Source organism: Salmo salar, chromosome ssa07 (genome assembly GCF_905237065.1).
Source record: "Salmo salar chromosome ssa07, Ssal_v3.1, whole genome shotgun sequence".
In the NCBI taxonomy this organism is placed as follows: domain Eukaryota; kingdom Metazoa; phylum Chordata; class Actinopteri; order Salmoniformes; family Salmonidae; genus Salmo; species Salmo salar.
The window spans coordinates 66518532-66535813 of record NC_059448.1 but is presented as its reverse complement, the minus strand read 5'-3'; the positions used below and the strand labels follow the sequence as shown (position 1 = coordinate 66535813).

Here is a 17282-nt window from a genome sequence, read left to right as displayed (position 1 = left end):
TTATTTTTACTATTTTCTACATTGGAGAATAATAGTGAAGACATCAAAACTATGAAATAACACATATGGAATCATGTAGTAACCAAAAAAGTGTTAAACAAATCAAAATATAATTTATACTTGAGATTCTTCAAAGTAGCCACCCTTTGCCTTGATGACAGCTTTGCACACTCTTGGCATTCTCTCAACCAGCTTCATGAGGTAGTCTTTTGACTGCTACTGTATATAAATACATTGATAAATATGTATATAAATGGTGAGTCAAACCATTAATCAACCATTAACAAATGCCTTATAACTAATCGTATGAGTTGACAATAACTCCTTTATAACAATGTTGTTATGATTGCTCCTGGCTGTGGTTTGCTTCATTGTCACTTAATGTGAATTTCAGACTGCCTGAATAACAGACCATGAAATGACAAAAACACAAGACGATCTATTCTCTTCACAAATGTTTATCCATCTTGCAAACATTCAGACAAAAGAACAAAGGACTTGATTGCAAATTGCCTGTGAGGAAGGGAAATTCCTTTCATGTTCACTTTGAAAGCTATTATCATACTTAAGCAAGTGTGTGGTATATGGCCAATATACCACGGCTAAGGGCTGTATCCAGACACTCTGTTGTGCATTGCGCTTCAGAACAGCCCTTAGCCGTAGTATATTGGCCATATACCACACCCCCTCATGCCAATATAGTATATGTAGTATGGCTTGTCCAACAGGTTTCATAACCATTACCTGCATTCACATAATTACTGTACTTTGTCTTTAAGGGGGCAGTCTGCGTTTCCTACATCCATTTTTGGACTTTGAAATTAATTATATCTACCCATAGATTCTTGAAGAATATTACTTATTAATGCCCCATGAGTTTAGTTTAACTGTCGTACCCTATCAGAACCCAATCGAAAAGCTTGTTTTACTCCAATATTTGTAAACAATGCAATTGTAAACAGTGTATAGCCTCAAAACATGGTTAAAAATATAGTTATCCCTTAGCTTTTTACCAAAACAGTGGTGGGGTGCCGCTTTGTTATAGTTTGAACTGCAGATTTTTAAAGACCCACTGTTCCAAAGACATGAGTCCTACATGGAACTGTATGTGCTGTACTGTTGGGTTTATTCTACAAGTTACAGTTAGATTACCCCGCCTGTCATTCCCCTGAATTTATATAATTAACTGAAGAACATGTTGTTCATTTACTTGATGAACAAGCCTTAATTAGCATTGATGGACACCTACTGATCATTCAATACAAAATCAATTAAGAGACTTCTCTCCCAGCCAATCAGCCCCAATTATAGATGATTTCTAATGAACAATGGTGGGAACACCTGTCAGTAACCACAGGTTTGTTTACTTGGCTCATCTTGTACTGCAAACAAACACTCAATTTGGACTCCTCGTTGGCTTTTATGGATCAGAGTGGTTACTGTGGGGTTTTTGTGTCTCTATGGCAATTGTAGGCTAAGCTATATTAGTATGTCTTGGGAGTGGTTATGGCCACTCCTCCCTGTTGACACTGTAGTGGTTCTAAGTGTGCTTGTGAGCGAGCAAGAGCGAAAGAGAGAGAGAGAGAGATACTGTAGTGGTCCTAAGACCCTTCTATAGTTCCTCTGAGAGAGAGAGAGAGAGAGAGAGAGAGAGAGACTGTAGTGGTCCTAAGACCCTTCTTTAGTCCCTCTGAGAGAGAGAGAGACTGTAGTGGTCCTTAGACCCTTATTTAGTCCCTCTGAGAGAGAGAGAGACTGTAGTGGTCCTAAGACCCTTCTTTAGTTCCTCAGAGAGAGAGAGAGACTGTAGTGGTCCTAAGACCCTTCTTTAGTTCCTCAAAGAGAGAGAGAGACTGTAGTGGTCCTAAGACCCTTCTTTAGTTCCTCAGAGAGAGAGAGAGACTGTAGTGGTCCTAAGACCCTTCTTTAGTTCCTCAGAGAGAGAGAGAGAGAGAGAGAGACTGTAGTGGTCCTAAGACCCTTCTTTAGTTCCTCAGAGAGAGAGAGAGAGAGAGAGAGAGACTGTAGTGGTCCTCAGACCCTTCTTTAGTCCCTCTGAGAGAGAGAGAGAGACTGTAGTGGTCCTCAGACCCTTCTTTAGTCCCTCTGAGAGAGAGAGAGAGAGACTGTAGTGGTCCTCAGACCATTCTTTAGTCCCTCTGAGAGAGAGAGAGAGACTGTAGTGGTCCTCAGACCCTTCTTTAGTCCCTCTGAGAGAGAGAGAGAGACTGTAGTGGTCCTCAGACCCTTCTTTAGTCCCTCTGAGAGAGAGAGAGACTGTAGTGGTCCTCAGACCATTCTTTAGTCCCTCTGAGAGAGAGAGAGAGACTGTAGTGGTCCTCAGACCCTTCTTTAGTCCCTCTGAGAGAGAGAGAGAGACTGTAGTGGTCCTCAGACCCTTCTTTAGTTGGATTGGTTCAACAGTGCAGAAGTGAACCTCCCCGACATTTTTCTCGTCAGGACCAGAAAGAGAGAAACGATACACGTGGAACAGCACCATGTGACTCAATTAAACCAATAATGATTGTGTAAATACTTCCAGGAAACACGTTTTTTCTTTCTGGAGTCATTTTTCTCAAATGAAAAGCAGAAACTACTGACCTGTTCTGACAATACCATGCATAATGCATGTTAATACTTTAGACTCAAGGTGATTAGTAGCTTGCCTTCAATTACTAGAAGTATACTGTATCTTTGAATGGACATAACACAGGGAATGGATGCTTCATTTAGCATTAGCCTTTCACAAACAACAATAATAATACCATCAAAAGAATCTTATTACTCTGAAATGAAATTAGACTCTAAGTACAGAACAAACAATGGCCCCATGAAGTCTGTTTGTTTAGAGTCTTGACTAATGCGTTGGAATCATGCTAAACACCTCATTCATTCATATGAGTCGTTCAGGCAAGTGCAGTCAGGGAGAGCGTTCCAAATGGGCCCTAGTAGTGTATTATACAGGGTGCCCTTTGGGAAGCAGACAGGGCCTCGGTTCCTAGGGATGGAAAGCGTTTCTGGCTGCAGAAAGATGCAGGGGTGAATCCTAACATGTTGACGTAGTCATGCAGTGATATCAACGGGAAACTAAGTGAACATTTGGCATCTAATGATAGCCTTTATAAAGGTCAGTTATGATGAATGCATCAGCATATAATTATCATTGAAGAAAATGGACTGGCAGTAGCACTAGTGGTTCTGGGGGGGGGCGATTCCCCTGTGACAACAATTTTGGACCCCCTTGTGGCCCCCCCTAAATGTGGAGTATGAAATAATTTTTACATAACTAATTTTTGCTATCGTTCTTTTTTTACATCCGTTATTAGACAGTGGCAACGCGGAACACTAATGATTATAAACATGGTATTTTGCCTGCTAATGCCTGCAATGCAGTGAAGACAACGATATGACAACAATAACGTCTAATGTAACTGGCCCCTCTAACAGTACAACTGGCCCCAGCTTGGCCCCCCCAGTTGAAATGGTCTAGACAGTAGCACCTAACAACCACTTGTCTTTTGTTATGACTACGGGTACAATTAAAGTAAGTGCTTTTCTAAGGCAAAAGTCAGTGCTTAGATGTTCAGCTCAACCATAACTGGAGTTATTCCTGTATCCACACAAACTGTGAATAGGCTGCTGCTCCAGAAACCTGGATCAAGGAGTTAGCCAGCTAACTGTCCAAAACTGCCTGAAATAACTTCATAGTTCTGAAGTTTCCAATAAAAACAATATTTCCAATAAAAATAAGCAATAAAAAAATTGCTTTCTTAATCAACCAGAACATCAATAGTTAAATGTGGCTGCTAATCAAAGTTAGCTGGCTAAGTTAATAATCCTGCTTCCTGAAATACCCACTGGGTTGGTGCAGTGCAGACATAAAGCCTGCCCCATGGCAGTTTGAATCCTAGATCCTATGCAGAATGCAAACAGGATTAGACTATCACTTGGCAACAGACAGAGCTGCAGTCAGATGACTAGGAGAGAGCCTAAAGGCAGAGTGAGGAGCAAACTCAGATCGCCATTTTGAGGGCCATGTTCTAATGTAATATAATGTTCATTAGATGTGTTGCGAGCACAAAGGTACTGCATTGAAACACACAAGCACAGCAATTAACATCTGTAATTGAATAAATATTGTTTTCCTATGACCGACATGATTGGGTGTTGTGTGTGTCCTTGTATTTGTGCTGCTGCTACATTCTATTGGACAGACACAGAACAAGGGTGTGGGCCAATCATCTAGAGCCAAAGACACGACCTACAGGCCTATCTTTACATTATCAAAGTCAACCTATATGATTTGAAATCGTCAGTGAAGTCCCCCATCTTCTTCATTACTGCTCAAAAGGTCTTCTCGGATATCAATACAATTGCTGTGAAGTTCACTTTGTAGCATTGCAGACTAGTAATCAATCAGTCATCTCAGTATACATGCTGTTCTCTTTACCTGAGATCAATAAACTGGGAAAGTGACAATGTGGTAAGTTTGTCTTCAGAGTGGCTCTGTGAGGCGTGTGACGTTTCTCTTATAGATCTCAGGTCAAAATAACAGCATGTAGTCTACACTGGGACTAGACCTTCCTTCATCTCACAATAGCCTCCAAGCAGCCCTTTTATCAATGCTGTTGTGCTTTATGTAGCTGCTATTTATCTCTCTACTATTGCTCCTATGGAATTCTAGTGGTTGCTCACATTATGTTTCACTACAAGTGATGAGAATTGAAACGGTCAGTTCTGGTTCGAGGTTACGCCACGTTCATAACAACTGTGAACTCGGAATAAAACGAGCTCCGACTGGGAAAAGTAGTTTTGAACGGTCGTTCAACTCGGAATTCCAAGTCGGGAACTCGGGCCTCTGATGCCCGGGAACTCCATCAAATATAAGGTCAAATCATGTCAGCGATCTACAGGTGGGAAGGTCGGAGCTCCAGAAAGAAGCCCGAGTTTCCAAGTTGGAATTCTGGAATTCTATTTTTTCCAGTCGGAGCTAGATTTCCCCCCAGTCCCCCCCCAGCTGCATAAAGCTCCATCATGAAGATCACTGACGTCATGATTTGACCTCGTCCCCCGAGTTCCCAGTTGTCTTGAAAGCACCATCAGTTTCATCATGACACGTGTGATATCATTGCCAGTGCATTGATAAAAGGGTTGCTTGTAATGTACGCCATTTCCATCAAGAAAGAGGACCGCAGTATTGCATTTCATTGATGAGAAATCAGTTGATTTAATTACATTGTGGAAAGAAGTAGAGGACGCCCAACCAATGGGAGTCAAGGAGCAGCCAAACAGTTACATCATCAAAAAGGTGCAAAGCTTGTTTAACATTCAAATATATTATATTATTTAAGTATTAAAAGCTTGACGTTTCAGCCTTCACCAGAACCGGTTTATTCATCAGAACCTGGTTATTTATCAGAACCTGTTTATTCACCAGAACCTGTTTATTCACCAGAACCTGTTTATTTATCAGAACCTGTTTATTCATCAGAACCTGTTTATTTATCAGAACCTGTTTATTCACCAGAACCTGTTTATTTATCAGAACCTGTTTATTCATCAGAACCGGTTTATTCATCAGAACCTGTTTATTCATGAGAACCGGTTTATACATCAGAACCTGTTTATTCATCAGAACCTGTTTATTCACCAGAACCTGTTTATTCACCAGAACCGGTTCATTCACCAGAACCTGTTCATTCACCAGAACCTGTTTATTCATCAGAACCGGTTTATTCATCAGAACCTGGTTATTTATCAGAACCGGTTCATTCACCAGAACCTGTTTATTCATCAGAACCGGTTTATTCATCAGAACCGGTTTATTCATCAGAACCTGGTTATTTATCAGAACCTGTTTATTCACCAGAACCTGTTTATTCACCAGAACCTGTTTATTCATCAGAACCGGTTTATTCATCAGAACCTGTTTATTCATGAGAACCGGTTTATACATCAGAACCTGTTTATTCACCAGAACCTGTTTATTCACCAGAACCTGTTTATTTATCAGAACCTGTTTATTCATCAGAACCTGTTTATTTATCAGAACCTGTTTATTCACCAGAACCTGTTTATTTATCAGAACCTGTTTATTCACCAGAACCCGTTTATTCATCAGAACCGGTTTATTTATCAGAACCTGTTTATTCATCAGAACCTGTTTATTCATCAGAACCTGTTTATTCATCAGAACCTGTTCTGATGAAGGCCATTGATGAAGTCCGAAACATCAAGCTTTTAATAGTTGCTTGAATAAAATATATTTTGAATAGTGATCAAGCATTGCACCTTTTCCTATTGAACCATTTAATTAGAACCAAGAAGATACACCTAAAACGGTGTAATCGTCTCAATTACTCAGATATAAAACATTAGTGAAAAACACATGCCTTTTTATACATTAATAACAAGCAAAGTAAGGATCTGTATGACCGCACAGTAGATTTGATATGATATACTATATCATTGAATAAAACAAGCAGCCATCTGTAGCACAAGAATAGGGAATATCACTTACCTTAAAACGCTCCAAATTACACCACTTATACTGACAATCTATGTCAGTCAGTGATGTCTAAACAGGCAACAGTAGTGCAGAGCGCCAGGGCCTATCCTAAAGACACAGTGCCACCTAGCGGAGACAAATGGAAGGACAGGGAGCCCCTGCCTAGAACGCTCTTTGAGAAGGGCCTCACTACAAGTAAGTAATATAACTCTTGTGAAACATGTAAACAGATAATAAATAAGTACAAGTGATTGAGACTGTAATAACCCTGTAATAACTACACAAAATCCATCTCATTAGAAAGACGGTTGTTAATGGAAACAAAGCACTACGGTTAAGACATCAGAGCAACGCAGAAGTAATATAGTCCTCTAGTAATTTCTGCTCTTCTTTCAAAACAATGTTGCTCTTCTTCAGATGTGCCATCTCGCTCTCAAGCGATCGTATTTTAGCCATGGTGCTTTCCTCTCTCCTATCCAGCTCCATGATCTTGGTGTGGAGGCTGGCTATCTTCCTCCACAGCTGTTCCTTGTCCGTGTCCTGTTTGGAGTAGGAGTGCTCGTACACAGAGATGTGTTCCCCCTCCCCGGGGCCCTCCTCCCGGTCTCCCACCCACTCCTCCCTCCGCAGCTCCAGAGGGAAGATCCTAAACGTCTGACCGAGGGCCACATGGAGGGCGTCCACCGTGGCTTCACATTCAGAGAAATGGCCGACAGGGACGACGGATTCACAGCAGAGCACGGTCACAGTGGAGTCCAGTGTATCCAGCTGCTGCAGTGTCTGTGTCTCACCAGACAGGTTCAAGCATGAGGCTGTCAGTATCCCACCACTGTCTCCAGATAGTTCTCTGTTCACCTCACACACTGCAGCCTGGGTCTCTGAGAGCATCAGCTCTCCCAGGACCATTTCACTAGGAGTAGAGGCCTCTGTGTCTGAAACAAGCGGTCTTTCATATAACAGTGTAGTGACCGTAGATTCACTGGCATCCTCAGGGTTAGGGACAGGAGTGACACTCACCACGACTGGTTCCACTCTGACAGTCCTTTTCAGAATCAGAGGTGTATTCTTGCCAGGAGGGGAGGGGGAGCGGATGAGTTCAATGTTGGAGTCGCATATCCTGGTTTTGGGCTTGGTGGTGTTCTTACTGGTGGAAACTGCTTTATCTTCATCCTGAGGGGAAAGAGTGATGGTAAAACACAAACAGAAATCATGCTATCATAATATAGCCATGTATAGTGCTGTAATTTCTTTATTTTTATTTGGGGGATTTGTGTGTATTATTTTGTATTATTAGGTGTACTGCATAGTTGGATCTAGAAATTAAAGTGTTTCGCTGCAAAATATGCTGCACGACCAATACAATTTGATGTTGCACTTTAACAAATTCCAGGGATGGTTCAATTCAAAATCAAGGCAGTCAATTCAGGTAAACTTAAATAACAATTCAAAATGTGAAAAAACAGCATCTATTTTCAATGACTTCTCAATAAACTGAGGAGTAGAAGCTATTTATTTCTAAACTTTTTTTCCATTGTTGAATTTTAAATTAAAATAAATTCCTGAAAATATCCTAACACAATGCTTTGTACACTGCAATGACGATCAGTGTAAAATGCATGATCAAACTAATGTGAAACTCTAATATCAGTCACTATTATTGAAATGTGCATTAAGACTTCTGCTAATTGTGTTGTGTGTCATAGAAGGGTGTCTGTCTACTTACATGGTGTGTGTGAGGGAAGATGGTGGGGAAGGCTGTGTGTTTCAGGTACCGGATCCCCCATCGCAGGTCAAAGCAGTCCTCAGTGAAATGTTCACTACACAGGTACTGGTGTCTGCTGGGGGTCCACTCCTCTCGCTTCATGTTGTCTACCCATATCTGCAGCCTGACCTCATCTTGCAAGGGGAACCTGTGGGAGGAGACAATACGAACGTGTTGTTAAGACAGCTACATTGTTGACATGCCCTAATTCGATTTGTCAGCCCCATCCAAATTCTCAACATTACATACAAAGCATTGCTTCTGTAACCTTACTAGTGTTTCAGCCTAGGCTGAAGCCCAAGAAACACAATAACAACAAATGCAGCACCAGTCATTCATTCAATTGTTATACACAATGTAAAGAAAGGAGGCTTTGTGTTTTTCTATGACAGTTAACTATTTGTTCTGAGGGCACTGCTGGATACACAACGCTAGCCAGCAACCAATATGAGCATGCTAGTTAAGCTAGCTAGGAGTAGGACTGTATCTGCACATATAGAAACGTGATGGGAAAATAATAGATACCGTACGGGTAAAAGCTTATTCTCTTGTTTTCTTTAGAGGGTGTTCCTCCACGATTTTTGCAAAGTTTTACAGCACAGTAACGGGGCATATTTCACCTGAAAACACATTAAACGTCTGTATGCGGAAGTCTTTCTGTCTTCCTCTACTGTATGGCTGCGGCAGAGAAGAGAGTTGCTGCGGCACGTAAGTTGTGGCTCAGTGTCCAAATTACACTGCCCTCTAGCGCTTGGCGGTGGAACTGTATCTTTCCCACCAACCAGAGCCATTCTGCATTTAGATGTTAATTATCTCTCAAACAGTGGAGGCTGCTGAGGGGAGGACGGCTCATAATAATGTCTAGAATGGAGTGAGCCATCCTCCCCTCAGCAGCCTCAACTGCTCTCAAACATCAGTTTATTGTTCTGTAACAAATGCCTAAACAGCATGCTGACTTTGTGTGTCAAAAAATGTAGGTTATCCCTACCATGGCAGACCCAGGATTCAAACCCATGCCATAACAATACAAAACATTGTCTCATAGGCTACTAGGACATAGGATCCAGGACTACAGCACTTCAAGTATCAGGAAGGTAGGTGGTAGGTAGATGTGTGTGTGTGTGTGTGTGTGTGTGTGTGTGTGTGTGTGTGTGTGTGTGTGTGTGTGTGTGTGTGTGTGTGTGTGTGTGTGTGTGTGTGTGTGTGTGTGTGTGTGTGTGTGTGTGTGTGTGTGTGTGTGTGTGTGTGTGTGTGTGTGTGTGTGTGATACCTTCATGCGTGGGTGTAGTTAATTATTAAGAACAACAAGGAGCTGGACTCTGTTCCCAAGGTGACGGAACCAGGAAATGGCACCTACCAAATAAAGCATTACCTTAACAGTAGTCAGGCAGATAGGGAGGTGAGAGAAAAAAGTTTGTCTGGCATTGCTGTTGCCCGTCGCCGTGTCAGTGAGAAGTAACCACAGATACAATATCAGGAAGACATCATGAAGGTGGACGACAAGTTTCAAATTCTGAAATTCTTTGCAGCAGTTTTCAACTCTGTTTTCCTGGTAAGAACAAAAAAAGATGGAGAATTCAACCTAACCCTAATCTAAACCAACTAGCATTCATCATCTGAATCTTCTAAAAACGATCCAGAGATGTGGCTTTGCCTCCCTACATTAGGGTTTAATGTACTACATATGAAGTGACATGCAGCTTTCTGAATCCTCTACACAGATTCTGGGGCTCTGTATCTTTGGATGTGCGGTATGGATCTTGTTTGACAAAGACAATTTCATTTCTGTTCTCAGCTCTGGTGAGTTATACTGGACAGAGAATTGCCATTTGTCACATTTCAGAGTTTCTATATTAACTCAAATGTTATGAGAGAGACAAGGGTGTGATTGTTCCTCCGAAAACACACCTGTGTTTTTGTTGTGTGTGTGTGTTTGTGTGAGTGCGTGTGCTTGTATGTGTATGTGTGTGTGTGTGTGTGTGTGTGTGTGTGTGTGTGTGTGTGTGTGTGTGTGTGTGTGTGTGTGTGTGTGTGTGTGTGTGTGTGTGTAGTTGAGGTGAAGACTGTAGCTGGGGGACTGTTCATCATTGGTCTAGTGGTGGTTGGTGTCACTATCCTGGGGTGTATGGGAGCCCAACTGGAGAACAGGTGCTTCCTACTACTGGTGAGTGGTCATGTTACGGTCATAATAAGACACCCACCCACTTTATCACATATAGTATAACCTTTGAAATTTGATGTTTATGGACAAACATATGATTCTGCTGTGAGACTGTGAGAGCTTGTTGGAACAAACAGCTGACCCGCGCATCACTAACACACACACACACACACACACACACACACACACACACACACACACACACACACACACACACACACACACACACACACACACACACACACACACACACACACACACACACACGTGACTCATCTTAAGCTCCTAGTGCAGTGTTTGTGGTGGTCTAACTGATTTTAGTCAACTCTCTGTCTTACCTTTCCTCTCAGTATATGGGCTTCCTGATCTGCATCGTCCTTGGTCAGCTGTTTGTCACCTTCATCATTTTGTTAAATCATGGAAAGGTATGTCCAGGACCAAGTATTAAGCATCTCAGAGAAAATGGACTGTCTTTAACATGTTGTTGCATAGTACTATGACAGACAGACAGACAGACAGACAGACAGACAGCCAGCCAGCCAGCCAGCCAGCCAGCCAGCCAGCCAGCCAGCCAGCCAGCCAGCCAGCCAGCCAGCCAGACAGACAGACAGACAGACAGACAGACAGACAGACAGACAGACAGACAGACATGTGTTTTGTTCTTACAGATCACATCTAAGATGAAAATAGAAGTGGATAAGATCATCACTGAATATGGAACAAACCCTGACAATCAACGACATTGGAAGCTTCTGGATAATGTACAGCGCTATGTATGTATGACAGCAATTGTGAAATATGGTCCACATCAAAAGTGAAGATGAGGCGAGACCAAACTGACCAATTGTGTGCGTGCGTGTGTGTGAATACGTGTGTGTGTGTAGGGGCACTGCTGTGGTATGCAGAGTCCTAATGACTGGCAGAGAAACATGTTCATTAAGAACAACAGTCTGATAGAGGTGTATCCCTGTTCCTGTTTCAACACCACGGACTGTCCTGCCATCTCAGGATTCAGCACACTGCTGTTTGGAAATGGAAATGAAACACAGATCCATCCACAGGTACAGTCTCTCTCTCTACCTCTCTACCTCTCTCTCTCTACCTCTCTCTCTCTCTCTCTCTCTCTCTCTCTCTCTCTCTCTCTCTCTCTCTCTCTCTCTCCATGCACACACACTCCTCCCATCTGTATTGACATTTTCCAGTGTGTGTGTTTTTTTACAGAGTTGTGTAGACATAATCACCAACTGGCTGAAGGAGAACACTTTGACAATAGTGGGCATGGAAGTGGGCCTGCTAATCGTTCAGGTAACACACAGACACATGAACACACACAAACACACACAGACACACAGAGACACACACACAAAGACAAACACACACACACACACAAAGACACACACACACACACACACACACACACACACACACACACACACACACACACACAAAGACACATGCACATACGCACTACTCAGCTGTTCACATTTGTCTTAATCGACAGGTTTTCCAGTTTGTTGTTGTTGTTGTTGATGTTAAACAGGTCCTCCAGTTTATAGTGGCTGTGTATCTATACCAGACTGTTGGTCAGAAAGCCAAGCTGAGAAATGGTAGTCAACTGATTCGCTCTGAGGAACATTGTGAACCAAACCCTGACTTCCTTGATGACCCTGACCAAAACCATGCCTATCCTGAACCAAACCAGGCCTACGCACATACAAACCTTGCCTACCCTGAAGACCAACACCAGGCTGACTTCGGACCAAACCATTCCTACCACCGCTAACCAGGACCAGAGTGTTGCTGTATGACTGAAGACACTTTGGGCGCTAACATTGAATTGCTCAGTGGAGTTTGGTGGGAGGAGCAATAGGAGGATGGGCTCATTGTAATGACTGGAAAGGAATGATTGGAACGGAGTCAAACGTGGTTTCCATATGTTTGATACCATTCCATCAATTCCATTCCAGCCATTACAATGAGCCCGTCCTCCTATAGCTCCTGCCATCAGCCGCCACTGGAATTGCTCAAACTGTAAATGCTCAGTTCAGTGCTTTCAGCCACACAGGCCTTCTACTAAAGAGGGTTGTCTGCTGACAATGAGAACAATCTTAGTTCATTAGTTTCCATTGTTTTTTACTGTTTATGGCTTAATGACCCGATCAGCCCTAACTGATCAGCCGGACCTCACCTTGTGTGAATAGTTGTGTACGGTACTGGTCAGCCTGAACAGTTACTTGGAAATGTAGACATAAAGAAAGGTACCACAATTTTGAAACTGCAAGCCGACTCCACCATTGACTAATACAAACAACTTATGAACCTCTTTACATTTCACAAGACTGTTGTTATGTCTGCAGACGGACAGCGTTAACATTGCTGCCTTGAAATATTTCATTGAGTTTGATAGTGCTATCACTGAGTGATGCCTGACATTGGTGATAAGTGATTGACTGTCTGTAAATTACGCATTAAAATCTTCAAAATGGGATTTCTTGATTCTTCACAATGGCTCCCTCTTCTGGTTATCTTGAGTGACACAGGTGAGTTTTATACATAAAGAGTAGCATTCTGTTTGTGAAATGTGGCGTAAGTGATGTTATGGGTATAGGCCTATGAAATGCTTTGATTAAGTTCCATTATGTGTCTTTCATATTTGAAGGAAAACCATATGTATTAAGGCATGAGGGAAGACAGGTCAGATGTTAGGTTCGGACTAGGGAGGGTACAGGTAGAGGAAGACAGGTATAGACCAGGATCAGATGTAAGGATCAGGGAGGGTTCAGGTAGAGGAAGACAGGTATAGACCAGGGTCAGATGTAAGGATCAGGGAGGATACAGGAAGAGGAAGACAGGTATAGACCAGGGTCAGATGTAAGGATCAGGGAGGGTTCAGGTAGAGGAAGACAGGTATAGACCAGGGTCAGATGTAAGGATCAGGGAGGATACAGGTAGAGGAAGACAGGTATAGACCAGGGTCAGATGTAAGGATCAGGGAGGGTTCAGGTAGAGGAAGACAGGTATAGACCTGGGTCAGATGTAAGGATCAGGGAGGGTACAGGTAGAGGAAGACAGGTATAGACCAGGGTCAGATGTAAGGATCAGGGAGGGTTCAGGTAGAGGAAGACAGGTATAGAACAGGGACAGATGTAAGGATCAGGGAGGGTACAGGTAGAGGAGGACAGGTATAGAACAGGGACAGATGTAAGGATCAGGGAGGGTACAGGTAGAGGAGGACAGGTATAGAACAGGGTCAGATGTAAGGATCAGGGAGGGTACAGGTAGAGGAAGACAGGTATAGACTAGGGTCAGATGTAAGGATCAGGGAGGGTACAGGAAGAGGAAGACAGGTATAGACCAGGGTCAGATGTAAGGATCAGGGAAGATACAGGTAGAGGAGGACAGGTATAGACCAGGGTCAGATGTAAGGATCAGGGAGGGTACAGGTAGAGGAGGACAGGTATAGACCAGGGTCAGATGTAAGGATCAGGGAGGGTACAGGTAGAGGAGGACAGGTGAGGGTAAGGGGAGGGGGTGAGTGTAAGGGGAGGGGTGAGGGTAAGGGGAAGGGTAAGGGGAGGGGGTGAGGGTAAGGGTAAGCTGAAGGGGAGGGGGTGAGGGTAAGGGGAGGGGTGAGGGTAAGAAGAAGGGTGAGGGTAAGGGGAGGGGGTGAGGGTAAGGGGAGGGGTGAGGGTAAGGGGAGGGGTGAGGGTAAGAAGAAGGGTGAGTGTAAGGGGAGGGGTGAGGGTAAGGGGGAGGGGGTGAGGGGTAAGGGGAGGGGTGAGGGTGAGGGTAAGAAGAAGGGTGAGGGTAAGGGGAGGGGTGAGGGTAAGAAGAAGGGTGAGGGGTAAGGGGAGGGGTGAGGGTAAGGGGAGGGGTGAGGGTAAGAAGAAGGGTGAGGGTAAGGGGAGGGGTGAGGGTAAGAAGAAGGGTGAGGGTAAGGGGAGGGGGTGAGATTGAGGGTGAGAAGAAGGGTGAGTGTAAGGGGAGGTGTGAGTGTAAGGGGAGGGGTGAGGGGTGAGAAGAAGGGTGAGGGTAAGGGAGGGGTGAGGGTGAGAAGAAGGGTGAGGGTAAGGGGAGGGGGTGAGGGTAAGGGGAAGGGGAGGGGTGAGAAGAAGGGTGAGGGTAAGGGTAGGGTTGAGGGTGAGAAGAAGGGTGAGGGTAAGGGTAGGGGAGGGGTGAGAAGAAGGGTGAGGGTAAGGGGAGGGTTGAGGGTGAGAAGAAGGGTGAGGGTAAGGGTAGGGGTGAGGGTGAGAAGAAGGGTGAGGGGTAAGGGTAGGGGTGAGGGTGAGAAGAAGGGTGAGGGGTAAGGGGAGGGTGAGAAGAAGGGTGAGGGTAAGGGTAGGGGTGAGGGTGAGGAGAAGGGTGAGGGTAAGGGTAGGGGTGAGGGTGAGAAGAAGGGTGAGGGTAAGGGGAGGGTGAGAAGAAGGGTGAGGGTAAGGGTAGGGGTGAGGGTGAGAAGAAGGGTGAGGGTAAGGGGAGGGTGAGAAGAAGGGTGAGGGTAAGGGTAGGGGTGAGGGTGAGGAGAAGGGTGAGGGTAAGGGTAGGGGTGAGGGTGAGAAGAAGGGTGAGGATAAGGGTAGGGGTGAGGGTGAGAAGAAGGGTGAGGGTAAGGGGATGAGGGGATGTTTGGGTAAGGGGAGGGTTGAGGGTGAGAAGAAGGGTGAGGGTGAGGGGATGAGGGGATGTGGTAGGGTCAGATTTATTTAGGTCAACATGACTGTTTCCCTTTCTGACTCGTGGTGGGTTGTGACTACTGTAGTAGTTATTGACTAACTGACCTGCTCCACCACTCACACCCATTGGTCACTAGTCCATCCATACAGACAGACAGAGAGGGGTATTTGACCCGTGGGTCCTCAAGGTTGGAAGACATGACAGTGTTCAGGAGCAGCGTTCCGGTACAGGTAGGAAACTCTGAAGTTTTGAAAACCTTAATAGACACATGTAGAAAAGAAGAGGAGGAAGGGAAGCGCTGCTGAGGTACACAATAGTAGATTTTGGTAGACAGAAGGTGCTTTTTGGTAAAAGGGGTAAATTGGTCATCAAAAAGAAAGGAGGACCAAGGCACTCTTCACACAATTAATTAAAATGCCTTTATTTGTATAGCATGTTCAATGAAAATAAAGTTTCAAATCTCAGACGCATTTCGGCTGCATGGCCTTCCTCAGGGAGTACAAAGAAATGACAATACAATGTCCTCTTTTGGACAGATTTTTCCAATCAGCCCTGATTTGAAGAGGGAGTGGTTACATAATTCATTGGACAACACCTAGTAAGTAATACGAGATACATTAAAAAGTGAAATACTGTAGATATGTTATCAAAAAATGTAACTCAAAGCTAGAAGCATCAGAATGTATAGAAAGGTAGTTCTAACCTTAAATATGACTGGGCAAAGTGCCAAGAATAGGAGAGCCATCTATTCCATAGTACACTAGAACACTGCAAACGTGGACAATAACAGTCCAAACATAGCTGAGGGCTATAGTACAAAATGTCCAGTAGATGGCAGAAAAGAGACCAATCACGACCCGACAGGAAAGGTGAGTAATCCATGATATGGGCAGTTGACTCAGAGAAAGACAATAGTTGAACAGTTTTGAACAAATGAATTTCTTCCAAAATGAAGTAGAAGCAAGAGAGAAATAGAGCAAGAGAGAGAGATTATTATTATTATTTTTTTTTCAGTTTCATTTTCGTTTATCTGGCAAATTCAGCTGGCTAGTTCAGCCAACAGAAACGCCCTGCTCAAACATACTTTCCAACACAACACTAGAACTCTTCTAAGTCAAGGTAAGATTTTGGTATTACTAATTTATTGCCACTGGGGCCCACTTGTGTAACTGTTAACTGTTACACTGACGTTACTGCATGATTGTAGCGGGTTTACTAACGCGTTAGTTCTATTAACTATGCTGACGATGTATGCCGTTACTTTAGCTAATATGGTAACAAAGATGTAGGTTGTTTGTAGAGGTTTGGCTTGGAAATGTTTTTGTTGCCTGGTCACATACAGCTGATGTGTTGTACACTGAAGTCCACAAGCAAAGGGAGAGAAGGAACGCAACGTGGCAGTTATGAGAGTGAACTCTATTTACGGTGATCAGGGGTGTATTCATTCTGACGATTCTGTTGAAACACACACACACACACAAACACACACACACACACACACAATAGTTTAGTGATTTAAAACAATCCCTCGTGTATTTTCCTCTCCTACTTGTCAGTCCACAGTCCACTGTGTGTCAATCCACTGTGTGTCAATCCGCTGTGTGTCAGTCAGCTGCAGGGATGGCGCAACACGAGCAGAGCGCAGCCTCTTTCCCCGAGCACATCCGCAAGAAACGGAACGGGGAACAGCTGAGCGCTGGGGAGATCCGAGACTTCGTTCAGGGTGTCAAGGACAAGACCATCCAAGAGAGTCAGATTGGTAACACACACACACACACACACACACACACACACACACACACACACACACACACACACACACACACACACACACACACACACACACACACACACACACACACACACACACACACACACACAGCATCCAGCGATGTGCAGGTAGGTCACAGAGTCACAGTCACATGTAGACACACACACGTAGACACGCACGCACACACACGCACACACACACACACACACACACACACACACACACACACACACACACACACACACACACACACACACACACACACAGACAAACAGACACACAGACACAAACACACACACACCATCCAGCGATGTGCAGGTAGGTCACAGAGTCACAGTGGGTGAGATGCCAGATAAGACAGATGGTAGACCATTGGTCTGCAGAGAGGAAGACCCCCACACACTTT

The 17282-nt window shown here is 44.0% G+C and overlaps 3 protein-coding genes across 5 annotated transcripts in view; 2 read left to right on the top strand and 1 right to left on the bottom strand.

Moving 5' to 3' along the window:
• Window positions 1-5911: 5911 nt before the first annotated feature.
• LOC106598438 (THAP domain-containing protein 5-like) lies at window positions 5912-8961 on the bottom strand. Of its 3 annotated transcripts, none has more exons than XM_014189477.2 (3): window positions 8801-8961; window positions 8232-8418; window positions 5912-7678 (listed from the first exon to the last, which is right to left on the bottom strand). In XM_014189477.2, exons 1-3 carry the CDS (start codon window positions 8881-8883, stop codon window positions 6851-6853), a joined length of 1098 nt encoding a protein of 365 aa, XP_014044952.2. In that variant the 5' UTR covers window positions 8884-8961; the 3' UTR covers window positions 5912-6850. The 3 variants fall into 3 exon arrangements, with proteins under 3 accessions (XP_014044952.2, XP_014044954.2, XP_014044953.2); XM_014189479.2 differs by having other exon boundaries at window positions 8891-8958; XM_014189478.2 differs by having other exon boundaries at window positions 8796-8936.
• Window positions 8962-9592: 631 nt separating this feature from the next.
• LOC123743820 (CD82 antigen) lies at window positions 9593-12919 on the top strand. The gene is made up of 8 exons (XM_045722492.1): window positions 9593-9822; window positions 9992-10070; window positions 10322-10434; window positions 10782-10856; window positions 11100-11204; window positions 11316-11492; window positions 11653-11736; window positions 11972-12919. Exons 1-8 carry the CDS (start codon window positions 9757-9759, stop codon window positions 12212-12214), a joined length of 942 nt encoding a protein of 313 aa, XP_045578448.1. The 5' UTR covers window positions 9593-9756; the 3' UTR covers window positions 12215-12919.
• Window positions 12920-15741: 2822 nt separating this feature from the next.
• LOC123743819 (thymidine phosphorylase-like) overlaps window positions 15742-17282 on the top strand; it is a 5205-nt gene continuing 3664 nt past the window's right edge. The window contains 3 exon segments of the mRNA XM_045722491.1: window positions 15742-15974; window positions 16120-16224; window positions 16718-16864. Of these exon segments, the coding sequence (XP_045578447.1) occupies window positions 15926-15974; window positions 16120-16224; window positions 16718-16864 (301 nt within the window). The 5' untranslated portion in view covers window positions 15742-15925.

Bases quoted from the DNA above. Each gene is read 5' to 3' on its own strand.
- LOC106598438 (XM_014189477.2), bottom strand. From the start codon at position 8,883: ATGCCCCGTTACTGTGCTGTAAAACTTTGCAAAAATCGTGGAGGAACA. The intron at 8,419-8,800 runs GTACGGTATCTA...CTCCTCCCACAG, and splicing joins AAGAGAATAAGCTTTTACCC to GTTCCCCTTGCAAGATGAGG. The intron at 7,679-8,231 runs GTAAGTAGACAG...CTTTCCCCTCAG, and splicing joins TCTTCCCTCACACACACCAT to GATGAAGATAAAGCAGTTTC.
- LOC123743820 (XM_045722492.1), top strand. From the start codon at position 9,757: ATGAAGGTGGACGACAAGTTTCAAATTCTGAAATTCTTTGCAGCAGTT. The intron at 10,071-10,321 runs GTGAGTTATACT...GTGTGTGTGTAG, and splicing joins CATTTCTGTTCTCAGCTCTG to TTGAGGTGAAGACTGTAGCT. The intron at 10,435-10,781 runs GTGAGTGGTCAT...CTTTCCTCTCAG, and splicing joins ACAGGTGCTTCCTACTACTG to TATATGGGCTTCCTGATCTG.